This window comes from Geospiza fortis, unplaced genomic scaffold (genome assembly GCF_000277835.1).
Source record: "Geospiza fortis unplaced genomic scaffold, GeoFor_1.0 scaffold98, whole genome shotgun sequence".
NCBI classification, from domain to species: Eukaryota; Metazoa; Chordata; class Aves; order Passeriformes; family Thraupidae; genus Geospiza; species Geospiza fortis.
The window spans coordinates 4,250,859-4,266,423 of record NW_005054306.1 but is presented as its reverse complement, the minus strand read 5'-3'; the positions used below and the strand labels follow the sequence as shown (position 1 = coordinate 4,266,423).

The 15,565-nt window shown below is 36.4% G+C and overlaps 1 protein-coding gene across 1 annotated transcript in view; it reads left to right on the top strand.

Annotated features, from left to right (window-relative positions):
* The window catches only part of REV3L (REV3 like, DNA directed polymerase zeta catalytic subunit), a 70,548-nt gene that overhangs the window by 9,169 nt on the left and 45,814 nt on the right, over positions 1–15,565 (top strand). Inside the window, exons 5-11 of the mRNA XM_031066680.1 lie at positions 5,844–5,938; positions 6,512–6,616; positions 7,585–7,669; positions 7,755–7,903; positions 8,194–8,322; positions 10,824–11,061; positions 14,130–14,266. Of these exons, the coding sequence (XP_030922540.1) occupies positions 5,844–5,938; positions 6,512–6,616; positions 7,585–7,669; positions 7,755–7,903; positions 8,194–8,322; positions 10,824–11,061; positions 14,130–14,266 (938 nt within the window). The remainder of the gene's footprint in view (positions 1–5,843; positions 5,939–6,511; positions 6,617–7,584; positions 7,670–7,754; positions 7,904–8,193; positions 8,323–10,823; positions 11,062–14,129; positions 14,267–15,565) is intronic.

Here is a 15,565-nt window from a genome sequence, read left to right as displayed (position 1 = left end):
TTGTAAAGCCTGAATACTACCTAATATACCACACAAATTCTCTGTACACCGTGTGCAGTGATAATGGTAGTTCCCGATGCATTTTACAGTTTCATTTATCATGCCAATTTGGCTTGTGAACATTTTAGGATTTATTAGTACAAGATGTTTCTCTTCTCATCCCGTTTCTATTATTCTACTTTTCAGTTATCCTGCTTTTGTTTTCTGATACTATGATCTGGTTATGTATCCAGCATGTCTACTGGCTTGCCTTATCAGGATATTTCATTACTACACTGCTGTATTAATGAGATGTGAAGTAAGCTCAGTCACAGAAACTGGTCTATACTCAGTTCTACACATTTTGTATCAATGCTCTGTCCATTTTATATAACCAAGAGGAATTTCACATTTAGTTAGCTCTTAAAATGCTTTAATAAATTAGGAACTCATTTATGATTCCTGCTACTGAAACTGTTTACATTTGATACTGTGTTAAAGTTCTTTTGTCTAGAAAATTATTTTTGTTATTAAGGGTGTTCTAGCATGACTGTCTTCCCCATGCTGTAGGTCATGCATGCCATAGCAAAGCAACAAATCTAAACTTTTCCAGTCTTGATTTTATTCAGTTCTGTATCTACACAAAATTATTTGCCTGTTAAAATTTCTCCTGGATTATTTATGGGAGTCATCAAGTTAAAACAGTGTTCTTTCTTGTAATCAAACCCATCCTGCAGTGCCACTTTCATATTGCCTTCCTGCTTCATTTCCTTTCGAATTCTGAAAATTTGCTTCTAGGTTGGCTTAATGGATCTATAATTGTCATGATCAGCTTTACTGAGGGTAAATCTGACCCAGATAGTATGAGATACCTATCCAAGGAAACCCCTTTAATTGTTTCCTGAAATGATTGTGACTCAGCTGTTTCTATTTTTGCAGGCTACAGCATTACTAGCATTACTCAACAGCTGTAAAGCTACCTTTCTTCCTTTATTTCTTTTTTCTTAACAAAATATGTTCTGTATTCCCAACATACTTACTTGCATATCAACAGCTGTATTCATTTTTAGTTTCATATGCAATATCTGCACAGTCCCCTCTTTATTATCCAGTCCTCTTCAAGTTCCATCCACTTCAAGTTGAGACATGTAACCCTTTTGTGAATTGTTTAGCAAAATCATTTTACTTACTGTAAGTTTACCACTTGACTGCTATTTTCAGTAATATTTGGAGTTTCTTCTAAATGTCACTGAACTTCTAAATTTCTTTCCCTGTCCTTTATATCAGATATGAAGATCACATAAGTCTTTCCCTGCCTTTCAGCTGTATGCTCAAGTTATTACTTGTTCTGTCAAGAAAAAGCAAGAAGGGAAAAGACAGTCAAATGTTGTTTGAGACCACAAAATTTCTAGGCCTGTCTTGTATTTTTAGTGACTGGGATGTCTGTTTGGACTCATTATCCTTTGTGTACATTAAGAATACATTTTAGGGATAGTCCAACATGTATCTGCCAAGTCCTTGCTGTAAGTGGCAGTTAGCAAGTTCTCTTGTTTAAGCAAGGAGGGTCAGTGATTGGGCATTTGTTGACTTTGGAACACAGTATATCACTTGGCTGAAATACAATTCTGGATACCTGGAAGGTAATATGCAAAATATAAAAGTCACATGTGTAACATCAGCAGCATTTTGCTGAGTAAATGCTAGTGATGGTGCCTTATTTCAAAAAACATTTGAGAACTATGTCAAATTTTCTTGGTGACTGAACTTCCTCTTTCATGCTAGAAAGCACCTTGCTACTCAGCCACTTACCAAGAACAGCACTCAACCCAGCCATGTCCTGTCTTGCTCCTGGCAAATCTCCAAATTATTGATTCGCTGCTATGATAAGTGCACTGTATTAAGTCAGAGACATTTTTTTAAAATGTAATTCTAGAATGATTCTGTTATCAAGTAGACAAATGTCCAAAATTTCTAGTGCCTGCGAATCCCTGTAAGGCTTTTAGGTATAATACTTGCCAGTGTTATTGCACTGAAACCTATAAAGCCTTCCCTAAAATGGGCAGCAGTCACCTGAACCTGGTACTGCTATCCAACAGTTTTTGACATCAGGAGTTCTGGATATGAGACACATTTTGTTATCCCATTCAGGCAACTGATAATAAATGATGAAACACTTCTATGAGTTCCATTGAGAAAACTTTCTGGTAAACATCAGACTTAGAGTATCTGCCAGTCGAGTCTACCACTTGGACATAATGTGTTAAAAGCAGAATGATTGGTAGAATGCTTTTGAGAAACACTTTCTTTTTTTAAATCTTAGATTTGCTATTAGACACTAGTTTATATGGAAGTGGAGAGATCTGACAAATAACACTTCTGCACAGTCTAGCAGATATGTAATGTTGCAGATTTTTGCTAAGCTTGTGACTGTCATAATTGCTTTTCTCGCTTGTCAGCCTGTGCATGTTTTTATTTAGCTGTTTGATTTTTAATATAATATGCACATTATATAAGTCACTTGAACATCCTGAAAACAAGGACTTGTTTTCTGCCATGAGCAGAGCATGGAAAATTATTACGTGAAATTTTAGAGTCCTTATCAGCACAGTTCAGTAACACCTTCCAGATACTCCATGAAGTTAGTTTTTGTCTCTTGTTCTCAGTTTAACATTACAAATACCTCGGATGGGGTCATTACAGAACTTGTTTCCTTAGGCTGTCATTAACATTGGGGAATTAAGATACTGACCTTGTTGATTATTCTTAAAGGTTTTTAAGGGCTTTGATCTTTGCATGTAGTGAGCACATTTTTTAAAAAGTGTTGACTGTAGCCTTAATTCATTGTCTCAACATCTGAGAAACCAAACCTTGGTAATTTCTTTGAGCACAAGTTTCACCCTGAACTATAGTTTTTGTGTCAGTGGATAGAGTTACATTCTTCATTTGGATATTACATTCTTCAAAAATAAGGACCGTTTTCCCTGTTCTCCAAATAATGTATTTGGAGCTTTTTATACAAAAGTAAAATGGATTTGTATTGCAGTTTTTCACCTAGTGTGTAGGTGTAAAAGGCAATTTAAAATTAATTAGTGTGGGTATCCCAAGTAGCCTAGCCATGGCAACTCATTGTTGTGCAACCCTGATTTATCTTGCTTCTTCACAGAGTAAATTTCTGTTCTCCTGCAGCTGGGTTCCTTCTACACTACCTCACTCAAGCCTGTCTTTCATATACCTGTATTGCAAGTTCTTTCTTGGTGAACAGGTATCTTTACATGCCTTCTTAAAAAATGAAACATAGATGCTGTGAAAAGCTTTGCTTGGGACTTGCTAATTCATCTCTTCCAACCTTGTTCTAATACAGATATTCTCAAATCATGATTTTGGCATTACCTAAACTGCTACTTTTCTTTGCAAAACTGATGTGTGGGATGTGAGGCAGGTGATTAGTCTGTTGTATAAAGAAATTTGTATTGAACAGGCCACTTCTGAATATATTCCAAGGCATTACGACTGCTAATGACATGAAATAGTTCATATTTTCAATCAACTACCACTGTGAGGAGACTAGACATGTTCTGACTTCTTTGTGCTGTCTTCTCACCTGCTAAAACAGCACTGTAGGTGCTGAGGAAACGTGTGTTGTTCAGGGAGAATGGGAAATATTGTTACCTTGTGTATTTTCCCAATATGTTGCACACATTTGTTTTAGACGAGCAAAAGCACCAAACCTAACACCTGACCAAGCTGTTGCCAATACTCATTTGAACCAGTTCCCAAAGCAGCATGTAACCATGTTAAATAACTGTACTTCAGGACAGTTTGTACTCCCCCCTCACCACCTCATGGTCTTGTTTTAATCAACATAAATTAAAATGTTAGAAGAGCTAGTTAAAGCTGCTTTGCTTTCATACGCCCTTCAAGGGTTTTCCTGAAGTAGGAACAAACGACTTGGCCTTTGTGGCTTACCTGAATGTTACAGAAGCTTGTAGTGCTACTGCCATGACTTCAACTAGTGCAAGTGTCTAGAAGCTCGCCTTGACAAGGATGTTAAATGCCAAGCTAATGAACCAGTGGTATTGGGAAGACATTCCCTCAAGTCTAATGAAGAATTTACTGTGTGTCAGGTGTTTTTATCAGCTTCCACATAACTCTTTTTAGAGTCTGCAGTTTTGACTGCCAACCCTGCCTTCATCATGGAAGTATTAATGACTACTATAATGATAAATCCTAGATTTGTTTCAGAAAAGGCCTGTTATTATCTCAGTGTTTTTAATTTGAATAATATGCCATGTAAATTGAAATACTGTAGTTTTTTGACAGAAAGGTTCCTCATCTTTCTTTCCAACCCCTGTTAGTTTTTGGGGTTTTTTATTGTCTTTTAAAAGAGGAAATCAGTGAAAGTGGGAAGCTCACATCTTTGATTTTGTATCCTCCAGACAAGTCAAGGGAAGTCTTTACCACATTTCTGATGTCTCTGACCACTCGGTATCATAGTCCTTTTTGCTTGTTCCCAGAAGTGTTTTGGTTTTGTAAAAGGAGCTAAGAATTCTTGCAGCCTCTTCCCTCAGTCTTATTTCCCAGTGCTTTTGCAGTCATTTGTTACTGTGGGATCAAAATACAAGTTTCAGCTTGCCTCCAGTTCCTGTTGCCCACTGTGCAGGCAGAGCTCTGTTTGAATCCTTTGATGAGTGAACACCCAAAGTGTGTGACATGAGAAGTATGTATTTTGAGCATATTGTGGGCTTGTTTCCTAGCTGGTGGCATGACTGGGAATGGAGGGATGTAATGGCAGTGGATTGTCTTTAAAAGTGTGCATAGTTTGGGTTCAAGGAGACCTTTAAATGTCATCTAGTCCAGCCCTCCTGCTGTGAACAGGAAGAGGTTCAACTACATTAGGTTTCTTAGAGCCCTGTAACCTGACATTGAATGTTTCCAGAGATGGGACTTCTCCCACCTGTTTTGACAGCCTGTTCCAGCATTTCATCACTGTCATCATAACACAAAATCTTCCTTATGTCTAGTCTAAATTTTGGTTTAAAACCATTACCTCTTGTCCTGTTGCTATAAGCCCTACTAGAAAGTTGAAGAGCTTGGAGTGGATTTTCAGTGTTGCCCTGAATGATTTTAAAGGGTAAACAGACTTTTACGAGCTGGTTTCTGTTTGTTACCTTCCTCCTTAAAATTTGTTCACTGACAGCAGCAGGTGGAAGGTCACTGACATTTGCAGATCTGAAAAGGCACAGCAGGAAGGTGATCAGATAATGGTACAGCAATCTGGAATCTGTTTCTAGTATTTCAAGTCTTCATCAAACCAGCTATCCTTAATTCAGCATGTGGTAGGGTTGTTAATACTCCCTTTGTTATTCACCAGGCTAAATAAAGAAAAAACTCCAGAAAAACTAGTTGTAAATGTTAAACTGCTCTTCATTGTTCTGAACTGTAAATAAGAGAAAATTTCTTGCTGCTGTGTTTTCTGGGTGCATGATCCTGCCTACGCACCTGGTCCTATTGGCTGAGTTATATAGAACATTTCATCTTGTGCTTGAGGAGAAGAACATTATTGTAATTGCTTTAGTAGTTGGAGTTATCTACCTCTACCTTCTCTTCTCTTCACAAAAGAAAAAGCTAAACCTTTTAAGTTGAAGGTTAAATCTTAAGTTAAATTCTATCTAATTAGATTTGAATATGATCATTAGTTTAAGGACTTACAGGTGAGGATGGGAACTGATAATTCTGCATTCAGTTAGTCACTCCTGTTTCCTCAAAATAATTTTCAATATTAGTCCAGTTAAAAAACAATGATGATGCATGTTTCAAACTCAGTGTATTGATAAAATTAATCTGTGGTATTTATGTTGTCACAGCTCTTTAATGTTGAAAGGTGTTGAGCCACAAAGTACCTGTGAATTGGAGGTGGATGCAGTAGCTGCTGACATTTTGAATCAACTGGATATTGAAGGTGAATTGTTAATAACTTTCCATGAAAAATGGTTTTAGAACAGAAACCATGTTGTCATAGTTCGCTCTACTTTTAAAGCTCATCTTAGTTAAATCACAATCCATATTTCAGTGTTAGTGAATTGTTGATCTTCAAATTTATAAAGTTTTTTAAAAAATAGTTAATTCTGAAAGAAAAGAGGTTATAAAAATAGTGTCTTATCAGAGCAATATAAAGAGTTTTTTTAAAATGCATAATAGAAGGTTTCAGACCTATAGGAAAAATACTAATGGAAATACCAGCATCATGTGTGCATGTATGCCTATGTATGTACATACACCCATATATACACTACTTGGTAGGAAGACAAGAAAAAGCCGAAGATCTAGATTAAAAGTAGGAGATCTAGAAAGCAAATGAAGTTACACCTTAACTTTTACATAATACCAAATCTTAGAGTAAGGCCGGAATGGCAATTAAAAAATAACAGGCTAGAATGACAAAGAGATGAGGAAAAGTGTCAGAATCCAATTTGGGGAAAGAATGCTTTGTCATTTTGGCAGATTTCCCTTCATGTATAATTGCATATTTCAGCCCAGATTGGCAGGAATCCTGGTTTGCAAGCTATATGGGAGGATGAAAAGCAGCGACGGAGGCAGAAATGTGAATCTTCTCAAATTAAGCCACCTGAGTCACAAGGTAAAAAAAACCCAAACAATTGAGCAGCTGTTAATCCAAAGTTTTGAATGAGAAGCAAGCAAGAGGACAGAATTTAAATTGGTGTATCATGTTTGAGGGATTTTTAGATGTACTGGTTTTTTTACTTCCAGGGTTGCTTATGGTCCAGTATGTGTTTTTCAATTTTGCAAGCAAGATGATGTAACCCTGCCTAAAACAGCATCATGATTCAGCTGTCTGCAAAACATTCTAGACAGAATGAATGATAATGGTAGTTAAGATTGTGTGCTTTGTGATGGAAAACATTTAAATACCCACAAAACTAAATCTCTTTTATCTTGAAGCTTTCCATTGTAGTTTATGCACAAGGGCAGTCCCATTGAATTTCTGCAGAATTATAGCTAAGGTGATATTAGATTAAAATTCTAATAGGATAGACAAATCCCTGTCTTTATGTCCCTGTTTTTATGTAAAATTCATTACATGGGGAAGATTATGCTCTGCAACGTAATTGCATAGTGAGCAGGCTATTCTCCACAGAACCTAGGACATATTTCTTTTAAAATATGAATGATATTTGGCAAATAAGACAGAGGATTGGAAGAAGGAAAGAGGCAGGTTCCTGGCTAAGGCAGACTACTTTCTGGTTGACTTTTTTCCTGTGTTTCTGTGTGATGTTATTGAGGCTGCAAAAGCCAGACTTCTCAAAAATGTTCACTGATTTTTCTTGGATGCTCACCTTGGGGTAATTGCATCATGGTTTGTAAATGCTGTTGATACTTACAGTTGCAAATGACATCAGTTGGGAGTATGTGAAGTATTTTAAAGTTTTTTAATACACTTGGAAAGTCAGCCCTCGAATTTGGCACTGAAAATTATCAGGCACTTCAACTTTGATCCTTTTTCTAATAAAATCAGTAATTTTAGCTGCTCTCTGTGTTGAGAGGTCAAAGTAAAACTGAATAACAAATATTTTTCAAATTTTAAAGACCGTGGATTTGTGCCAGCAACAGAGAGTGAAAAATTTTTTCAGAAGAGACTTAAAGAAATTCTCAAGCAAAATGACTTCTCTGTGTAAGTGTTTAGCCATTTGTCATAAAATATAGTATTCTATGCAAACCTTAAATATGCATTTAAAACTTGCTTTTCAATTAACTAGAACGTTGTCAGGATCATTGGACTACAGTAATGGGTCAGAGGAGTTCTCTGCTGAGCTAACACTACATTCTGAGGTACTTTCTCCTGAAGCCTTTCCATGTACACCAGCTAATACGGTAGAAGTGCATGATGATAAACAGATGAGCAAAGGTGAGTTTTTTAATATCCTAATTGTTTAGGCATAAATCTGTGTCATAGTTTGTCTGTTCATACTATTAACAGAAGTAAGCCAAGGAAGTTGTGATTATTACTTACGAAAAACCAAAGAGTAGTTTTGGTTTTTGTTATTTTTAGTGTAAGCCTTTCTAAAATTGCTACAGCAAATAATGGAAATATACTTGGATAGTAAAATACATTCTGAAGTGGCTTGCTTTCATAATGTATTGATGTCTCTTGACTCAGAAGTTTTATACTTTCTCTTCTCTTTTCTTCTTTTAAAGACTCCAATAGGATGCATACTGATAAAGAAGAGGAAGCACTTATTAATGAAGAAGCAATTCTAAACATTGTGGAGAATAGTCAGTGCTTTCAGCCTTTGTCTCAAAGACTGAATCAGACTACTGTTTTTAGTGAGTATGACTGGAATGTCTTTTCTTCCAGACTATTTTATTGTTCCACAGTCTTTGTGTTCCCTTAGGCTCCCCATCATGAAAGAAAGTAATTTATCTCAAGGAGTTTTTCAGACAGGTTGAGACTTCACACACACAGACACATACCCTACCACCACCAAAACACACCCTATGTTTTCTAAGAAGTGTCACCAGGACTGTATTTGTAAAGGCTGCTGTGTTTGACTGGTTCAGTAAGCCCTGTCCTCTTGCCAGGTCAGCTCAATGCAGTCTCTTGTGGGTATTGCTCTTCCTTGTGCTCCTAGGGCTATAAGGCTAAAACTATCAGAATGATGATGATTTTGACTGTCCATGATACTCTTGCAGTTACTGACTGCATCTTTCATACAGTTAAGGTAGAAAACATGCATGTGATCTGTCTTCAGAAGCTCAGCTGTCTGGAGGTACTGGGCAATAAGTAGGTTGATAATGAGAGGCAAGTCGCAGCAGAGCATTTCCCAAAATTTTTAGATACAAAGAATGGTTGAAGGCAAAGAAACAAGAAGCAAAATATTTAAGAGGAGGAGAAAAAACCATGACAGTAAAATTGTGAGGCACAAGGGGGAAACAACCCTAAAATAACCAAGAAAGGACCTTGTATGAAAAACTATGACCTAGAAATAGTTCAAATACTCTAAAGGAGATGAAAAGCACATAGTTCATGATATATCTCTATGTATGTTCTTTGGTAAACATAGTGTATAATGTTAATGTGAACCACATAGTGTAGAGCAGGGAGGAGTATTTAAAACCTGTAGTAGCCTCCATTGCTTTTGATACCTATAGCATATGAGTATGTGCTTGGGCAACAGTAGATGTCTGTGGGTAATACAATATACAACCTTGAAATCTGTTCTTGCTAAGAAAGGAGGAGTAAATGAAGTTAGATTTAGAGTGTAGTTTTATTTTGCAGAGAATAGGCAAGATTTTGATTATAGAAGTTTCATAGGCAAAGATTTGGATTTATTGAAAGAACTATTAGAAATTCTGTGGGAGCTGGCAAACATGAGCAGACCTGAGAGGATAAAAAGTGGCTAAAATAATATATAGGGGGTAATACATATAATATGTACATTTGAATTGCTCAACCAAGTTGAAGTGCTGAAATGGTCTTTTTTTTTCCATTGACTAGGTAATCAAATTGAGATTATATTACTTTTTTTTCCTCTTTCTTTCTCTCCTCCCTTCTTGTCATGCTGATTCCTGATGTCTTGTGTGACTATGAGTAACATGCTGCGTATTTATCTCTTACGCTCCCTCATAGCCTGCTCCAGTGTTCACGTTTCCTGTAGTAGAGTTGTAGTGCCACAGGGACTGTGAACCACATGACTTCTGCTATTGTGTGTGAATTACACCCCAAGGTTCATATTAACATGAAATAGAGGTTGGAGTTTAATGATGAGCCTCACAAAGGGCAAAGGAGCCAAGAACAGAAAGTATAATTGAAAGTGGGTTAATTCAAAAACTCTGGAAAAGGGGGTGGTTTCTGTTGTAAAGGGTTGCATGGTATCTTGTGAAGCCTTTGCAAAATAAGAAAATGCTTTTCTCACCAATGTTGAGGTCTATTTTATATAATTCTCAAGATCATTTTAATCATATGATGCTTCCCAAGGAAAGAAATTAGAGATTGTAGTTCTTAAACTAGAGAAGGAGAGAGAAGTAACAAAGATGCCTGGTAGACTTGAGGTCATAAATTGATTATGAGGTCAGATGATAGGTAAGTAGGAAGAGAGTGAGAAAAAATTGTGACTTGGAAGGATTTTTAAGAAAAAAAAAAACAAAAGAGAAGGGAAGTGCAGAAATTACTGTAAGCTTGGGTCAAATAAAAGAAATATAAAATTTTAAAGAGGAGTGATGTCAGGTAAACTTTCAGTGTTTTGAGAAACCTTGGAATAGAACAGCTTAAAGTGACATGAAAAGGGAGCCAAAGTTGAGCATTATATTTAAGAACAGAATGAGGAATAGTTGGTCAAAATCATCATCCCTTTTCACAAGATGCAGTGACTGAAAGTCCTCAAGTGATACAGAAAAAAGTGCTCAAAGCTAATGCAGCTCTTGAGCAAGAGAAGGCAGTGATGCTTCAGAAGCTGGCACTCAAGCTGAAATGAAAGGGGAGAGTGAAGCTTTACTGAATATGAGGAGGTAATAGGAGAGTGGAGTGAGAGAAGTGAGTCCACTGAATCTGGTACAATCAGAAGAGGAGGGCAGAAAAAAGAAAGTTCTCAAAGTTTTAGATACAGAGCTAGAAAAGATAAATAATAAAATTTGAAAGAATAAGATATGAAAAGAGCTTTGTTTCTGTAGCATGCCTTGCCTTAGATAGTAAAAAACTAGTAGATTTTTAAATGGTATGGGGCTTTTTTCTTTGGTTTGGTTGGGTTTGTTTTTTACTGGTAGACTGTAACTAGTCATTTACAAGTAGAACAAAATATAGATTCTACTTGTATGGGCTTTTTCTGCAGTGGGCAGTAGTGCTGATGAGGCCATGATTGATCTGTTGGCTGGACTGGAGAATGATGGATATCAGATGGGACATCAAAAAACACTCTCTCACCATCGTTCTCTTGGAAGCTGGCAAAATTCTCAGAACAGTGATGATGAAGAAAATGAGCCACAATGTGAGAAAGAAGAAATGGAACTTAGCTTGCTAATGTCCCAGAGGTGGGACAGTAGCGTGGAAGAGCCTGGGCAAAAAAGGAGGTATATATTTTCTTTTCTTAATTTGTTTTTTTTCTGCCAGATCTTTCCTTCCTCCCACCTTATTTTCAAGTATGCTATGGGCCCAATGAGATGGAGAGAGGTCTCTGTTAACAACATGGAAAAATCTGTGCAGATCTTGGGATGGAATGCACATTGTTTAGATGGTGATGTGACTCATCAGTGTTATCTGGAAATATAGATTAACTGTTTAAGTTTGGCCAAACATAAGCTTCTAGTTTGCTCTTTGAGGAAGAATTAAGTAGGCTTTTGCTCTACAATGCCAAATACAAGAAAACCTTTAGTGGTAACTTGCTTGTAAGGTCACACCGTGGATATGATACAAATGTTAAGGTGTATCTTGTACATCTTTTACTGAAGTCCATATTTAAGAAGTATTCATATGAAGACTAACCGAGCAACCTGAGGAAGAACATCCATTTGTTTCCATGTTCAAAGCTTAAATCAAAACGTGAATGTTGCTCACTCTGCTTGACTGCTAAAGGTCAGCAACTTCAATATATTTAAGGCGAAGTTTCTTGGAACACCTTCTCAGGTTGTAATGACCTTTTGTACAGTCTGCACTGACAGGCATTGAAAGCAGCTATATCCAGTTTCTCTTGACCCCTGCTTTCAGCACAGCTTCTGATATTTATAATTCTGTTTGAAGTGTGAGGAACTTCACTGACATAACATTTTTATATTTGCGGGTTTTTTTCTACATCAGAAATTGTAATCATACTATGTTTAAGAGAACCAGAGAGGTATAGAAATGCTGCTTTTATTTCCATAAGGTGCATTAAAGTTGTAACAGAACCAGAAGTTAGTTAGTTCATTAGTCTCCTAGTTCTAGAGATAATTGCTCTCTTAAGCTAGTTTTCCTATCTGACCTGTGATTTTCTAGGTTTTATTCCCTCCAGTAGTCTAAAAAGTTGAAATTTCCATCCAAAACACTTCACATCAAACTTCAGTTTAGTCGTAGTTACTGTGAAAATCTGTATCTTGCAGAATTCATTAGCTCAGGCACAGCTCTGTATGGGCTCGACTGTACAGCTTCAGGAATCAGGTAGGATTCTGAAGCAATTAACTGCTTTCATGCAGAAAAGAATCCTATTTAAAAACTCAAGAGACTTGATGAGCTGTCTCACTGATATCTTGCTCACATATGCCTACACCTTAATCCCAGACAGAAAACACTAGGGAAAATGTGCATCCCGTGTGCTTCCGCAGGGAGTGAGCTTGTGTTCAGAGGGAATTACAAGTTCTGTTTCACTGAGATCTCTACAGAATTTGGACTGATTTCAGACACAAGCCATGGGTATCTTTGCCCCCTGCATGATTCTGCTCATGTGTGAAGAACCAGTTTGAGTCTGATGATGGATCTGACTTTACTCTGCTCAGGCTCATTCCATCTGTGTGGCTTCCTAATGCATCCTTGCATATCCATACTAAGGCTTTTCTGTTAGTGAGTGTTTACCAATCTTACATTATCTCAGAAAATCTATTGAGCCAATGAGGAGTAACCACAACCTATTGAATGAATTCAATGGCTTGGGTTTGATTTGTATTGAATTGGAGAAAAAAAGCCCACCAAGACCTGGACTAGTTCATGTGTGGTGATATCATGTGTGTTACATAAATTTTCCTGGAATCCAAACTGATAGGCTTGAATGACGAAAAATCCAAGTCACCTGCAGAAGTCATCTCCAGGCTGATTCGGTTTGCTAAAGTTGACAAAGATTTACCTGGGATTACAGCATAATTCAGGTTGGAAGAAACATCCCCAGTTTGATATTAATTTGCATATCAAGCTGATTGCTTTGTGCTGCGCTTTTCCACGTTTTGGGAACATAGAAGAGGGACAACTAAGCTCACTTAGATCATGGAGACTGTACCTAGCTGTGCTTGTTACTTGATTCTCCAAGTCACGCTTCCAGATGTGAGTGGAAATGATGTGCTTACATTTGAGCCTGTTGTTTCTGAACTAACAAATCTGTCCTGATCTAAATTAGCTCTGTGCTGACATTCAGATGTCTGGAGTGGTACCATAAATATAATTCATGCTGGTCTAACTCCAGTCATCAAAACATTCTGCAGAAGTAAACTCTATTTAGGTTATTGTGGATTTTCTTTCCTATAAATTAAAAAAATTTGTATTTATATCTTTTAAGGTATTACACAAACTTAAACAAACAACAAACAAATTTTAAAATCCCAAACTTCAGTTCTTTAATATGTATCTGTATTTCTTTTGTGTAGTCACAAAATAGCTTATTTCTGGTAAGAATTTTGTCTATCTCACACTTTATTTTAAAAAAGAAATCAATTTCCTAAGTGGTTGTAGTTATAATATACTGGAGGATTTGTTCTTTGTGGTTTTCTGTGATATTCTGTGATATTTTTCCTTTCCCTATGCCCATATAAAGCAAACACAAAAAATCCAGAGAAGCTAAGCTTTGCTTATTTTTTTCCCAGTGAATTTATGACTGTAAACATGGCAGTGTAGAACAGTTAACTTAGTAAAAGCAGCTTAAGTATTAACAACTGCTGCTTCAGAACATTCAGTGAGAGGTGGAATGAAGCATAGTTTTCTTGGTCATGATTTAGTTAAGCCTGCCAAGAGAGAGAATTGTTATAATACAGTAAGACTTCTTAACAAAAAAAAAACACCACAAAAAAGTAGACATCTGTTCACTAACAGCTGAACTGAAGTAATTTTGCATAGTTGGTTTAGTCTTCAAATTTCAAGCACTTTGAAGCAATGAAATTAAATTGCAGTAAAATTGAACTAAAATTAAACATCGAAATGCCTTCTCTGCATCTTCTTAAGTTAGTGAATCCTGCTGTTTAAAATGTTTGGCTACTGCTGTTGCCTCTTAAAATAGTAACATTGAATAATATTTTTACTTTCTCAGTGAGAAATGTGACAAAATGTTTGTTTGTTTCCTTTTGCTCCCCCAAATTATGCAACCACATAGCACCACACCCCATTGAGTTTCATGTTCCCTGTGGCCCGTGGTGTTTCTTAATAGAGGTATTATGCATCAATTAGTTCCTTCACTTTCCTCCAGGTCAGCTGGCAAAAATATGCATCGAAGTTCAACAGAAGAGGATTCGTCTTCGGAGGAAGAAATGGAGTGGAGTGGTAACAATATCCTAACTAATCTCTCAATACCTCAGTTAGATGGAACTGCAGATGAAAATGGTGGTAAGTAAATAGAGAATCAGCTTTGGAAGTTGAGTCATAGTTCATTTTCACATCAAATTGCTAGTTCTCAAAAGTGCTGACCATTTTCAGTCCGTGTTTCAATTGGAAGGAAAAGTTCTCAACAGATTGCAGAAGCAGGCCCTTAACATCTTCCTTGAAAAACAACTGTATTTTAAACTCAGTGCCCTCTATGAATTACCAGAATCTGATTTTCATATTCTATCTATAATCCAAAAAAGGACATAGTTTAATTAGTTCTTTGGAAAAAAAACCCAAATATTATATTAAAAGTAATGATTCTGTGGGATCATTTATCCTCCTAAGATTATTGTAAATAATGAATGTATTACTGTGTAGATTTAGATGATTCTTTACAAGTATTTGCCACACATGCTAAACTATAGTGAGCTTTTGTTTGGGCCTGTGTTTCATTCTGCAGATTGCATATTCTCATTTGGGATTGCATGAGTTAAAACTATGAGTGGCAAAGCCACTGCAGAAGGAACTGCCTTTCAAAATCTGTAAAAAAAAAAAATTAATCTGTAGAGATCTTTTGCCATCTTTATAACATGATCAATATCTTTGATCAAATAACATTAGTCAACAGAGTGCATATTTTGAAGTTAGGGAAATAAATAATATTATTTGTTTCATTAGAACATCTGCAAGTCACATTATAATGTTCAGTTGAGAAAGTGAACTGTATGATCTTACTAGATAGATTATAGATAACTACAGCTATTCTTTCGTGCTTAGTGTTTAAAACATAGTTTGCTTTTTCCTTTGTTTTTATAGGTATAATGGTAGGATTAATACATGATTTGATGTATTGCTAATATGGTATGCTTTTGTCAGATATGCAATTGTGATTTCCTTATTTGCCATACTTTCTAATTTGTTGTAGTAAGAGATGCTGCTGGCTAAAGAGACTGTTTCTTAAGTAATTGTTTAAATTTAAGCATATTTTAAGTATGTGAAATATCACGTCAGCTTAGAAGGCGTATTTCTGTCAACTTTTACACTGATTTCTTATAATATGAGATAGAGTAAATTCAAAACAGATCTCAGTCCAGGTTGTCTGAATTAGAAAATGCCTATCCACACATGAATCTGTGTCCATATAATCTGATTGACTGGCAAGTATTTTTGCAGTTTTTGTATCTGAATAGCCAGGTATTTTCCAGGCGTTTGTTGACACCACCAAACTCCCATTTTCTGAGTTTTCAGTTAATCATCCTCCTTCTTTCTGTGGACTCCTTTCTTCAAAGAATAATAGGCAGTGTCTCCCAGCTGTGTTTC